The sequence below is a fragment of the Apostichopus japonicus genome, chromosome 12, assembly GCF_037975245.1.
Source record: "Apostichopus japonicus isolate 1M-3 chromosome 12, ASM3797524v1, whole genome shotgun sequence".
NCBI classification, from domain to species: domain Eukaryota; kingdom Metazoa; phylum Echinodermata; class Holothuroidea; order Aspidochirotida; family Stichopodidae; genus Apostichopus; species Apostichopus japonicus.
In genome coordinates, this window is record NC_092572.1 from 27,406,759 (window position 1) to 27,419,394 (window position 12,636).

Consider the following 12,636-nt stretch of genomic DNA (forward strand, 5'->3'; position numbering starts at 1 on the left):
CATAAAGTGTAACAACCCTGAAGGACATTCTCGTAACCACATCTTACTTAATCACTGTCAAAAGTTAACACAATTCTTTCAAGAATGAAAGAAAATGTCTTTGTCCTTCTCCAGTTTATTCCCTACCCCCTTCCCTTAATCCTCTCTTTGTCCCTCCACTGTTTATCTCCTACCTCTCCTCTTCCCCTGTTGGTTTCTTTCTTTCTTCTCTCCATCCCTTGTCTACTAATCCCCTTTCATCCATCACTTTGTGCTCACCATGCTCATTAACCTGTCTGTATTCTGTGCATGTTTTGTCAATTCTGTTACTGTTACTTGTCATTTAGCCTTTGAAGCAAAACCTGCTAGGATCAAATGGTCAGGCCAACTTACTTTTAAACAAGAATGAAAGGAGTCAAAGCAAATGAACTGAATTGTTGTGGAAACAAAAAATCAATCCAAACCAACTGCTTTTTTTCTTGGGGGGGGGGGAACATTTGGGACTTACGAGATGGGTCCGTGGCATCTGTTTTTGACTAACGTCACCAGGCTGGGCGGTGCGCAATCTTGGCATATGTAATGGTAAAAGTCGACGATCAGCCGATAGTAACCGTCTAGTAACGACACAATCTCTTCTGCCTTCCGTCTACTGTCGACGTCAAATGTCTGCAAAGTGATTGAAGATAATGATCAAAACAGAAATAGTTGAAATAAACCAAAAATCAAAAAATTGATCTTGCAAAAAGGTTAGTTTTATAAGCAACAAATGTTTCCACCTCTCTTTAGTTACCCCGAGCTTATCCCCGAGAAAGATGACGAACAATTCTTGCAGCCCGCTGGAAAGAAATATTGGTGACTAATTAAAAACAATGACATTTTGTGGTTGTGCCAAAGGGATTTTCCAGTCGCAGACAAATTGTAGCTCTCATCTTAAAGAGAAGATTATTTGACAATGTTGGGTCGATCCAGACATGATCCAGATACAATAATGATCCAGACACTTTGGATGGGGGAAAGAGAAGGAAGGACGGTGACCGGTGGAGCTGGTCATAGAGGGCGCACAGTGTTCAAAGGTTACCAGGACACTCTAGGAATGGTAGAATGAGGGTGGTAAGGCTGTGGGGAGACAGGTAAGCGTGGAACAAAGTAAATTGTCGCCCCCCCGCTTCCCATCACTGACAGGTGCAGCAATGGTCAACAAAATTGTGTCAAATCAATTGAAAGAACAGAATCAAACCATTGATTCCACTTTGCAAACTAGAAATAAAAAAAGCAACAGGACACTCCACTCCACAACACTGTAAAGCACCAATTCTTGGAGAGGCCAAGAGAATCTGTTTCCTGGTGACGATTTTGCACAAAAAAAGACACTAACGATCGTGGGGAGGGAGGGGGCAGATAATTTCTCCGCTTCACCACGCCTTTTTCACCTGAAGATGAAGGCTATGACGTACGGTACCATCCTGTGTGTTCCGACACTCGTCCGCGCCCAAATCGTCTCAGAATCTTTTTTTTTTTTGGGGGGGGGGCTGCGCGTCCGCGTTTAGTATCAGAACAGACAGGATGGTAGTACCGTACAATGCTCACCTGAGGTCTGCCATTCCGCCTGTTAACGAGAACCTGGTAGCCATCACTCTCACCCTGAAGTCGAAGAATGTTGGTATCGATGATATCGTCAAAGGTAAACAAAGTCTCAAAGGTCTGAGAATAGATCAGTAATCATAAAAGAATTGCATCTTTGGTCTCCAAAATGGCTTGAAGACTGTCTGGTTCATTATTAAAAAAAAAAGAGGATAAAAACTATGATACATTACTTCATTGTTTCCCTTCAGAGCCATCCCCGGTAAATTCCTACAAACCTTTCTACTTTACTTTTCCTAACAAAATATCCTTCTAACTTTATTCTATGGGTTATTCCATGAAAATTCAAGGGAACATTATTGTTTTGGTGTTCCTCAGTTCATTTGATATAGCCGACCATAAGTTATAAAGTGAAGTTTTGTCAATTTTCAGCTGATAACAGAAAGCTGTACAGTACTCTAAAACATCCTTGTTCAAATTAATCGTAACGGTAGCAAGGGTGGTAATATTCAACATGAAGCACTTCCAATATTTACTTTTTAGATATACAGTAGGTATATGGACCAGAAAGCCAAGAGGCTTAGTGATTCCTTGCCATCATTAAAATCATGTTTAGTCTGTTGCAAGATTTCATGTGTCCATGACTAATGAGCATGACATGTCCTAGGGAATATATTCATGAACATAAGCCTGATTGTAGATGGTATGAACCCCAACAATGAATTTTTTCGTGGTGGGAGTAAAATGACTTTTTGTTCCTAAATGTTGCAATATCCAGGCAAAACAGTCTTCCTACATGAGATATTACCCCAAAATAGTGTTAAACTTTCAGGAATTATTAATTAGGTTCTGAAAAATACATACCTGTATCGTTCTTAACTTCATAACAACAATATCAATGAAAGGTCTGACCAATTATGTATTTTCTGTACACCATGGTCCTTGCACAAAGCATCATGCTGAAACCAAAGGTTTATAGCTGACCACATCTCTAAATTTTAAACATATGGGTAACACCAGCTACCAAGCAGTACCTTTTTTTATGCAGAAACCTCAAAGATGTAAGTTTTATCATTTCAGGGATCATTAATACAGGAATTCACACAAACTGGTGTACATTTTGTTTTTAAAGTACCAAGTTTCTTTATGGGCTAGGTTTATAAATGGGAGTGCATTTGTTGAGGTGAGATATGTAAGAGAAGATAGGAGGTGTAAATATTGATGGCGGAAAGGGACTGAATTTTGAGTCATGGGACTCTGCACTTACATCGATTCCAACTTTCTTCTCAATGCCCCTGGCAGCCGAGACCACGAAGACCTCGCCGTGTATCGTCTCAAAAAACTCGGACCCAAACTCCTTGTACTCCTCTATCAATGAAATCATGTACATGATCTTGTATGTGAGGTCTTCTCTGGCATCAAATGTTAAAGTTTTCAGATGTTTCTTAACCTTCCTCCTCAAGTTCCTCTTCTCCCAGAAGGAGAGACTGTTTTCCACCGATGCTGGCAAGGCTTTCGTGAAGTTTACCCTCCGACAGACCCGGCTCACCGAGACGTTCTCCTCCTTTGCCTCTCGGGCTATGTCCAACACGAGCAGACCCAGAGCTTCGGTCAGCTCGATATTCTCAAAGAGCTGGTCCTCCAGGTATAGGGCCTTATACTGCTCGAACATGTACTTGACCACGCTCGGCTCCAGGGTGTTCACGTTGGTCGAGGTGTGGAAACGCATACGGTATCTGAGCCTCTTCATGTTCCGTGTGATGCCGGTGGCCGGCTGCAACCAATATTCCCTCTCCTCGTCGTAGAGGGCAAAGAGATGCGAGCTCAGACAAGATATCTGAAGGTGCTGTGCGGCCCTGCCGCAGATGATTTCAGCTGTAACTATGTGGTTCCATGGCACGCTGAGAGGTTGCTGGCCGTACACCAGAATGGTCATGGGCACATGGTTGGTGTGCCCGTTGACATGATTCATCTGGCTGGTGTCGGGTGCAGATGTTTCTCGATGAAGGAAAAGAGGGAGGTTTGTATTGACCCCTCAAAAGATCTAAGAGAAAAGAAGGAAGGATTTTAAGTCAGAATACTAATAGTTAAGACAATTTAGAGGAAAGACAGAGAGTGAAATATTTAACTTGAATCAACTTACATTTTGAGTTAAAGGGATTGGGTTTTGACTAATTGGGATTTTGTCAAAATTGCATGTAGACATTAAATACAACAAGTTAAAGCCCTTACATTCTCTCTCCTACAAGTTTTTTTTTAATTTTGCAAGCCAAATTATATACACAGGTCCTGAGGGATTTATGAATAATTAGAAAATTACTATTAGTCAAATTTCTGGCAGAATATGTTACAACTTAAGCTGAACATTAACACACTGATTGTCTGATGAAGTCACTATAGTACAAGAGGTCAGAATTTTTATGTAAAAGTTGGAGATCTGTCTGTGGGTTGACACATTGTACAAAATTAATTGTCAAAATATAATTGTATATAGCTTCCTTGCATATCTGATTAAAATTGTGAAAAAAGTATTTAAATTATGAATTGTATTTTGAATAGTGTGGGGGGGAAGGGGGGGGATAGGTACAATACAGTCAATCCCTCTTTCACCACAAAGTGTTTATTGCACACATACTGTAGTACTCCTAAAACTGAACCACAAGTGAGTTTAACATAATGAATTGGAGTTACAGTACAGTAGTACACAGCACTTTGCTGATGAACTGAGTTTGACTCACAATTAATGCTCTTGTACAGTACAGTAGATGAGCCACAAAAAGTATAGCCAGTTAGGAAAAGCACTTTCGAAATGCTATAGAGTAATGTACTACCACATAATGTTACTCTACCTTCGTGTCACACAGTAAAGCTTTTACAGTACAGTAGGAGCAGTTTCCCACTTTTATCCAGGTTCAACATCGCTCTTTGTGAATCGATTCAAGGCCATCTTCGTGAATCAATTTTGGTTTCTAAGGTTAGTTTGCCATTTCACGCGAATCAAAAATCCAGATATGTACCCATTTTGACAGGTTAAGTCCCCATAATTTGCATGATACACAATTCTGATGCCTGGCAAGTGAAGAAACTTTACCGAAAGCTTCATCTAAGAGATCTATACTTTGTGCATTATAACCTCTGAACAGGAGCTTCAACGCAAGATTTACAGTACCTGGGACTGCTGAAGTGACGTAAATTGTCCTAGTCGAGATTATCAGTAATTCAGAATGATCCGGGGCTGAAGCTTCAAATCTCTGACCTAGATCTTCATTGCTTTCAGGGATATACATCTGGTATACACACTTAACACATCACAACACCGTGTAAGATGCATGGACACCAAAGTGCTCCACCAACAGTAATACTGTAATTACCGCTGATGTAGTACTGATAGTTGTGATTAAAGGCACACACATCAAATATTTAAATGGGAGTTAAAAAGTCTACAAAATGCTATGTACTGTACTATATTGTTAGAAACTACACACACGATGCAGTACTTACGTAGTGCAATATACATGTGCATGTTTTGCTTTGCATTTTAGGATAAATATATTCATAACAATATTCTTTGGTGCATGGACACCAAAGTGCTCTACCAACAGTAATAATTACCGCTGATGTAGTACTGATAGTTGTCATTAGAGGCACAGATCAAATATTTAAATGGGAGTTGAAAGTCTACAAAATGCTATGTACTATTTAAGTTAGAAACTACACACACATGATATACAAGTTTACTGTTCGTAGCAATATGGGCATGTTTTGCTTTGCATTTTAGGATAAATATCATGAGCTTGGATACTGTGTACTCACTGTACTGCCACATTAAGTATGATTTATGGTAGAATATTCAAGTTCATACAGGGATGTCAACTTTTCAAACTTGTGCAATTTACCAAATTTCTTAACTGTATTTCTGTCCTCAAAAAACATACAAAATGTTGCGTGTGTTAATTCATCAATGAAGTTAAAAAATACCAACATATCTCACAAGCCAAACAGTATGTTTACTGTTCTGATTCATTGCTCACTGTGTCAGTCAATACATACACATGTACTGTACGGTAAACTACATTACACAACATTAACAATAGGTAGCCTACATTACAGTACATTACAGTACATTACAGTACATTACAGTACTGTACATTAATGTACATTTTAAATGTACATTACAGAAAGTGCAAGTACAGTACAGTACAATTACATTACAGTACAATTACAGTACAGCACAATTACAGTACAGTATAGTACAGTATTTTATAACTATATTACAGTACTACAGTACATGTATGATAGTACAGTATAGTACAGTACAGTATAGTACAGTACAGTACAGTGCAGTACAGTACAATTACAGTACAGGTACAGTACTATATTACAGTACAGTACATGTATGATAGTACTGTATAGTACAGTACAGTGCAGTACAGTACAATTACAGTACAGTACTATATTACAGTACAGTACATGTATGATAGTACAGTATAGTACAGTACAGTACAGTGCAGTACAGTACAATTACAGTACAGTACTATATTACAGTACAGTACATGTATGATAGTATAGTACTGTACAGTGCAGTACAGTACAGTACAGTGCAGTACAATTACAGTACAGTACTATATTGCAGTACAGTACATGTATGATAGTACAGTACATTACAGTACAGTACAGCGCACTACCAGAAATGCGGATATTTCAAAAGAAACTGAAGCTGCAGACTATGAAGTATTGTTAAGAACTGTTCAGCTGTTTTCATAATATCTGATGTTGTTTAACTTTAAAGTTAAACCCCCTCACTGAGATGTTCAGTACTACATAGTTACAATATCTGAGGTTGTTGTTGTTACTACAGTTAATCCCCCCTCACATCTATGAGATGGTGCTACGGATTGAGTAACTTCAGTCTTCTCATGCTGAACCTGTCTGCTATGCAAACTCCGCACACTCCGATAGACTGTACGTACCTACAGATGTAGCATGCTCCTACTGTACAAGCTGGTAATTAACATTCTTGCACCCCAGATAATGTTTGTGGACTACTGTATCAAACCACTATGGCAATTTTTCCCAGGGTACAGTACCCTTTGGGTAGTCTTAGAGGCATCCCTTAAAGGAAACACAAAGCAGCAGCCTACAGTACTGTACAGTAACCATCATCTTAAATTGCTTACAGTACATGACAAAGATCTTTTGTGAAGAAAAAGTCCCTTTAACAGGTTTACAAGCAAAATCTTGCTGGTTTTGAGAGATATTGTACCTTAAATGTCATATCTGGGAGGTGTTTCAATTTTCAACCAATCATCCCAGGGCTACCTGTAAGTGTAAATGATCATACTGTACATGTACTGTTTGATGGACATCTGTAAACTGTCCAGTACATGTACAAAATGACCGAAATTTATTCCCTTCTAACTGTAGTAACACATGTTGAAGAATGGAGAAATGGGGCTGGGATTGCAGAGAGAGTGGGGAGGGGGGGGGGGTGTGGGGGCACAAGACCTTTATACTTACAACAGATGATTTTTCATCTACATGGTCATAACTCAGAGAACAAGATTCCCTCCTGGTTGGTGGTGTTGTAAATTCAGCTTATCCACTTCACTAATGTCCAACTATCTGTGACAGAATAGAATAGAAAGATTCCTTATTTTAAAGCAGTTAATGAATATTAATTGCAATAACTTTGGTTAATATTTAATATATTGGACAGAATTTTATGTAAATAATTATAAAATTGACCCAAATAACAAATGATGTTCAGTAACACCTGGCCTGTTCCATGGTCCCCATCAAGATTTAGAGAATGATAAATTGGTCACAAATATAGTGAAAATGTTAAGATCATTAGCTAAGGTCACAAATTATAGTGAACAGCTTAGCCAAATATGAAAAGAAAGCCAGAATTCTGAGTGTATATGTTTATGGTTTAATTAATTCTCTATTGTTAGAAGAAATGTGTTTATGCTAAAAAATTTAATACAGTAAATAAATTGAATACCTTAGAACTTTCTATCTTTTTGGTTCCAATGCTTTGCATCAGTCAGAACCTATGCAGTCAAGATGATGTATGTGTGTGCGTGTGTGCGTTTGTTTTGTATTCTGACTGAGGACTTGAACAAAAGAATTTTCAAGTCCTCAGTTGTGATTTCTAAAGAATCACCACGTCCTCGGACAAATTTGATTGTATGAGGTATTGTTAAGGTTAGGATACGTGGATTTGAACAATGGAAAATACAATGGGGTCCTCGGTCTGAATGTAATACAAACATGTGTGTGTGTGTGTGTGTATGTGACGCCCTAGCGTGTAAACACATGATCTCAAGTATAAAATATGTGATCATTGGTATATATGTTGGTCAGGGTCAGTAGCTGATCCCTATTGTTTTCGGTGGAGCTATCATGCATATTAATGAGTGGGAGGGGCGTGACATAAACTTTTAAAATGTCAATATCTCTTCTAACGTGTGTCCAAATTAGTTCAAAGTTGGTATTGTGATGTACTACACAGTATACATGTACGTGTACTTTGCAATTTAAGCAAATTTTACTTCATGAATATTCATTGAGTGGCTGGGGCTTAATTTAAAACCGCCACTGTGCAAAACAGCTTGTAACAGGATATCTCCACAAACAAAAACTGAATCAATGTTGTACTTGGTAGATAGATGACCTACAATGTACATACAGTATGTACGTATACATATAAGATCCTCCTGCAAGCAGGAACTCGCGAAGAAGCCATCATTGGCTTATCAAAGCCGCAAGCTGACCGAAGTCAGTCTCCTAGATTCATATTTAACGTCCATGATTATGAATTGTCAATTGTCAACAACTCTGTAACTGGACGAAATACATTAATCTTGGAGTCACTCCAATTTGGGACCTTATGATTGAAAGGCACCGGCATTAACCACTGAGCTAACACTCCTAATGAGTATTTGTGCCCTATTGTTTTTGGTTCCCATCTCATGACTATTGATGAGTTGGCAGGGCTAACCATAAAATTCTGAAAATGTCAATTTCGCTGCAACTGAATGTCCGATAATTTAGTTATATATAAGCTACATTATGCATTAACATTATGCTTACAGTATGTACAGTATGGTTGTATAGTACAGGTCGAGTTGGGTTTAACGTTGAATGCTTTTATAATGAAGGGGTACCCGAGGCACCGACCGAAATTAGCAAATAGGTAACCGGGAGCAAATTTTTGGACGATTCCCCCACTACTTTTATCTGTACATTTCTGTGGGTGTCGTATCAATTGGTCCACCGAAGTACAGTTACTACTGCAGCTGACTTCGATGGTAAGTTTTAAATGGTCCACCCGGGCTGGACTCAATCCTCTTTCATTCTCTGCATGTACATTATTACAGCACAGTACTGTAGGTGACCTACTGTACTGGTCCAACCTGAGGTAACTCACAGTATACTGTACAGTGCATTCCAAAACTTACTGGGTTTGGAAATCTACGAGTGAAAAGCTTACCTGTCTCCTCACAACCTCAGCATTTCTGGTTTGTCCATGTCTAGAGTGAACTGATAACCTTTAAGCACTGTGCACCCTCTATAACCGGACCCTTCAGGTAAACAACCTCCTAAAAACTTCCCAAAAACTTACCTAAAACCTTCCCAACCTAGCAGGATACTTATGGAGCTTTGCACGATAATTGATACTGTACCTGCAGTTCCGAGCGGATTGAAAAGAAAATCCGAGCACAAAACGAACCTTCTAGACACTTTGGAGGACCAAAGTAAATTTCCTGTACTATGGGTTTGCCGTAAAACTCATGAACAACCTGGCTGGTCTCAGGTATGCATGTATATACATATTGTTGGTCTACCACGTACATTAGATGGGCTATAGTGATCCATGGAAGCTGAATACCTAACATCTCTCAATAATTAAATTAGATTTTCAAAATTTATACAGCAGGTTCACACCAGTTGGAATTACAGTTTGATTGGGATATGGGAGGAGGCAATGCAAAAAATGTTACCAAGTTAAAGTAGTAGATTAGTATTTTAAGCAGATTGTTATGTACTGTAGGAACATATATATGTAGTACTGAAGAGTACTGTAGTTTAGTGTTATGTAGTAGTGTTATACATGTAGTAGTGTTACGTACAGTAGTAGTGTTATGTACGTTACTTAGTAGTGTTATGTACAGTAGTAGTGTTATGTATTAGTGTTATGTGTTACGTAGTAGTGTATGTAGTAGTGTTATGTAGTAGAGTTTAGTACTTAGAGTACATGGTGGAGTACTGTAGATGAAGTACTCTACTGTAGAAGTATAGTAGTGTAGTAGTGCAGTACTGCAGAAGTGTAGAAATGTTGAAGTGTAGTATCATTGTGTAGAAGTGTAGTCATGTAGAAACTTAGTGTGGTAGTGTAGAAGTGAAGTGTAGTTATTGTAGAAGTGTAGTGTAGTATTGTAGAAGTGGAGTGTAGTAGTGTAGAAGTGGAGTGTAGTACTAGTGTAGTGTAGTATTGTAGAAGTATTTACTTAGTGTAGAAGTGAAGAAGTGTAAAAGTGTAGAAGGGTAGATGTGTGGAATATACGTAGTGTAGCAGAGTAGTAGTGTAGATGTTCAGAAGTAACTAGTGTAGATTTGTAGTTAGTGTTTACAACTAGTGTACAGTAGAAGTGTAGTAATGTCTAGAAGTCTAGACATGAAGTGTTGTAGTTCACTGTACTAGCGTACCATACTGAAGCATACATGTAGTGTACTTTAAAATGTACAGTACTTCATATAGTCAAGTGAAGTGTACCGTAGAGTGCATACTATACTGAGTGTACTATACAGTACAGTAGTTCACTTTAAAAGTGTACAGTACAAGTTTAAGTAAACTGGAGACAGTTAAGAAAGGGTTGAATGTAAGATAACTTCCTCATAGTACTGTATTTAAAGTGATCATGAAACTTGGTTCATTTCACAATCACCGCTAGCTATATAACACAGTATATATATACACCCTTATTTAGCCAACTACAGTATTACTGTACATATATATATACTGTATATGTACAGTATAGGGCAATTCCGTAAAGTCGGACGTACATTTCGGACAGTTTGTTGATCAATATATCTCAATGGATATATAGGAAATTAGTTTTTATTTGGGTTTTGTGTAACATCTGCCTTGCACTATTTTTGTATGGAGTTTCATTCCTTGTCCATCCAAATAAACTACAAAAATACTCAAAAAACCTCCCTGTGACGGACTTACCCAGAGAAAGTGACTTTTTCAGATTGTATGTTTCTTAGTATTATACAGGTCTGTACAGTGCACAGCCTACAGTACATACTGCATATCAAGAAAATCAGTACTGGTCCATTTTGACATTCTGTGACTGGTCAAGATCTTCCTGTTGACTAATAGCATCACAAAGTTCTGTTGGTAACAGTGCTCACCATAAGGTTGCCGACCTACTGTACTGTACTGCATAATTTTGCAGAATACCAATTGCCTTTCAGTAGCCTATACCAATGCCTTTCAGTAGCCTATACATTTCCATGAAAGCAAATCTCATAGACTACAGTGCAGTATACTGTAATTGGCAATCAGACATGAAACAGTGGGACGTCTTGACAAAATCTATGTCGGTATCTAAAACCAGAGAGTGAAATATTCAAGCAATGAGCTTTGTCAAACTACCGTTTGATGACACTGGAGAAAGTTATTGACAGAGCAAAATTTTTGTGAAAGTCGTCTACGCCGGTTGCGGATCAAACAGCCGGGCCTTTCGTCAATGACTGCATGTAACTAGTGTACCCTACTGTACAGTACATGTCATATTAGGTAAAAAGTCTGTGTTATTCTGACCAAACCTACCCGAAAGATACAGTATACCCTATAGATACAGTATACCCTACAGATATAGTATACCCTATACAGTATACCCTACAAATACATACATACCCTATAGATACAGTATACCCTATAGTATATCCTATAGATACAGTACAGTATACCCTATACAGTATACCCTACAAATACATACATACCCTATAGATACAGTATACTCTATAGATACAGTATATCCTATAGTATATCCTATAGATACAGTACAGTATACCCTAGTAGTATATCCTATAAATACAGTATACCCTATAGATACACTGATATACCCTATACAGTAGATACATTGTACCCTATAGATACACTTATATCCTATAGATACAGTATACCCTATAGTATATCCTATAGATACAGTACAGTATACCCTAGTAGTATATCCTATAGATACAGTATACCCTATAGATACAGTATACCCTATAGATACAGTATACTCTATAGATACAGTATACCCTATAGTATATCCTATAGATACAGTACAGTATACCCTATACAGTATACCCTACAAATACATACATACCCTATAGATACAGTATACTCTATAGATACAGTATATCCTATAGTATATCCTATAGATACAGTACAGTATACCCTAGTAGTATATCCTATAAATACAGTATACCCTATAGATACACTGATATACCCTATACAGTAGATACAGTGTACCCTATAGATACACTTATATCCTATAGATACAGTATACCCTATAGTATATCCTATAGATACAGTACAGTATACCCTAGTAGTATATCCTATAGATACAGTATACCCTATAGATACAGTATACCCTATAGATACAGTATACTCTATAGATACAGTATACCCTATAGTATATCCTATAGATACAGTACAGTATACCCTAGTAGTATATCCTATAAATACAGTATACCCTATAGATACACTGATATATCCTATAGAATAGATACAGTATACCCTATAGTATATCCTATAGATACAGTTTATCCTATAGATACAGTATACCCTATACAGTAGATACAGTGTACCCTATAGATACAGTATATCCTATAGATACAGTATACCCTATAGATACAGTATACCCTATAGATACACTGATATACCCTATAGATACAGTACTATACCCTATAGATACAGTATATATGTGTACATGCGTACAGTACTTGCGTGCATGCGTTCCGTAGATTCGGTATACAAGAGAGAGCTCACTGTTGAAAAATTGGCAAAGGAAG

The 12,636-nt window shown here is 37.8% G+C and overlaps 1 protein-coding gene across 1 annotated transcript in view; it reads right to left on the minus strand.

Annotated features, from left to right (window-relative positions):
- The window catches only part of LOC139977182 (tyrosine-protein kinase JAK2-like), a 67,799-nt gene that overhangs the window by 24,432 nt on the left and 30,731 nt on the right, over window positions 1-12,636 (minus strand). The window contains exons 2-5 of the mRNA XM_071986418.1: window positions 7,078-7,182; window positions 2,828-3,604; window positions 1,567-1,680; window positions 488-645 (exon numbers count right to left, since the gene is read on the minus strand). Coding sequence (XP_071842519.1) covers window positions 488-645; window positions 1,567-1,680; window positions 2,828-3,532 — 977 coding nt within the window. The 5' untranslated portion in view covers window positions 3,533-3,604; window positions 7,078-7,182. The remainder of the gene's footprint in view (window positions 1-487; window positions 646-1,566; window positions 1,681-2,827; window positions 3,605-7,077; window positions 7,183-12,636) is intronic.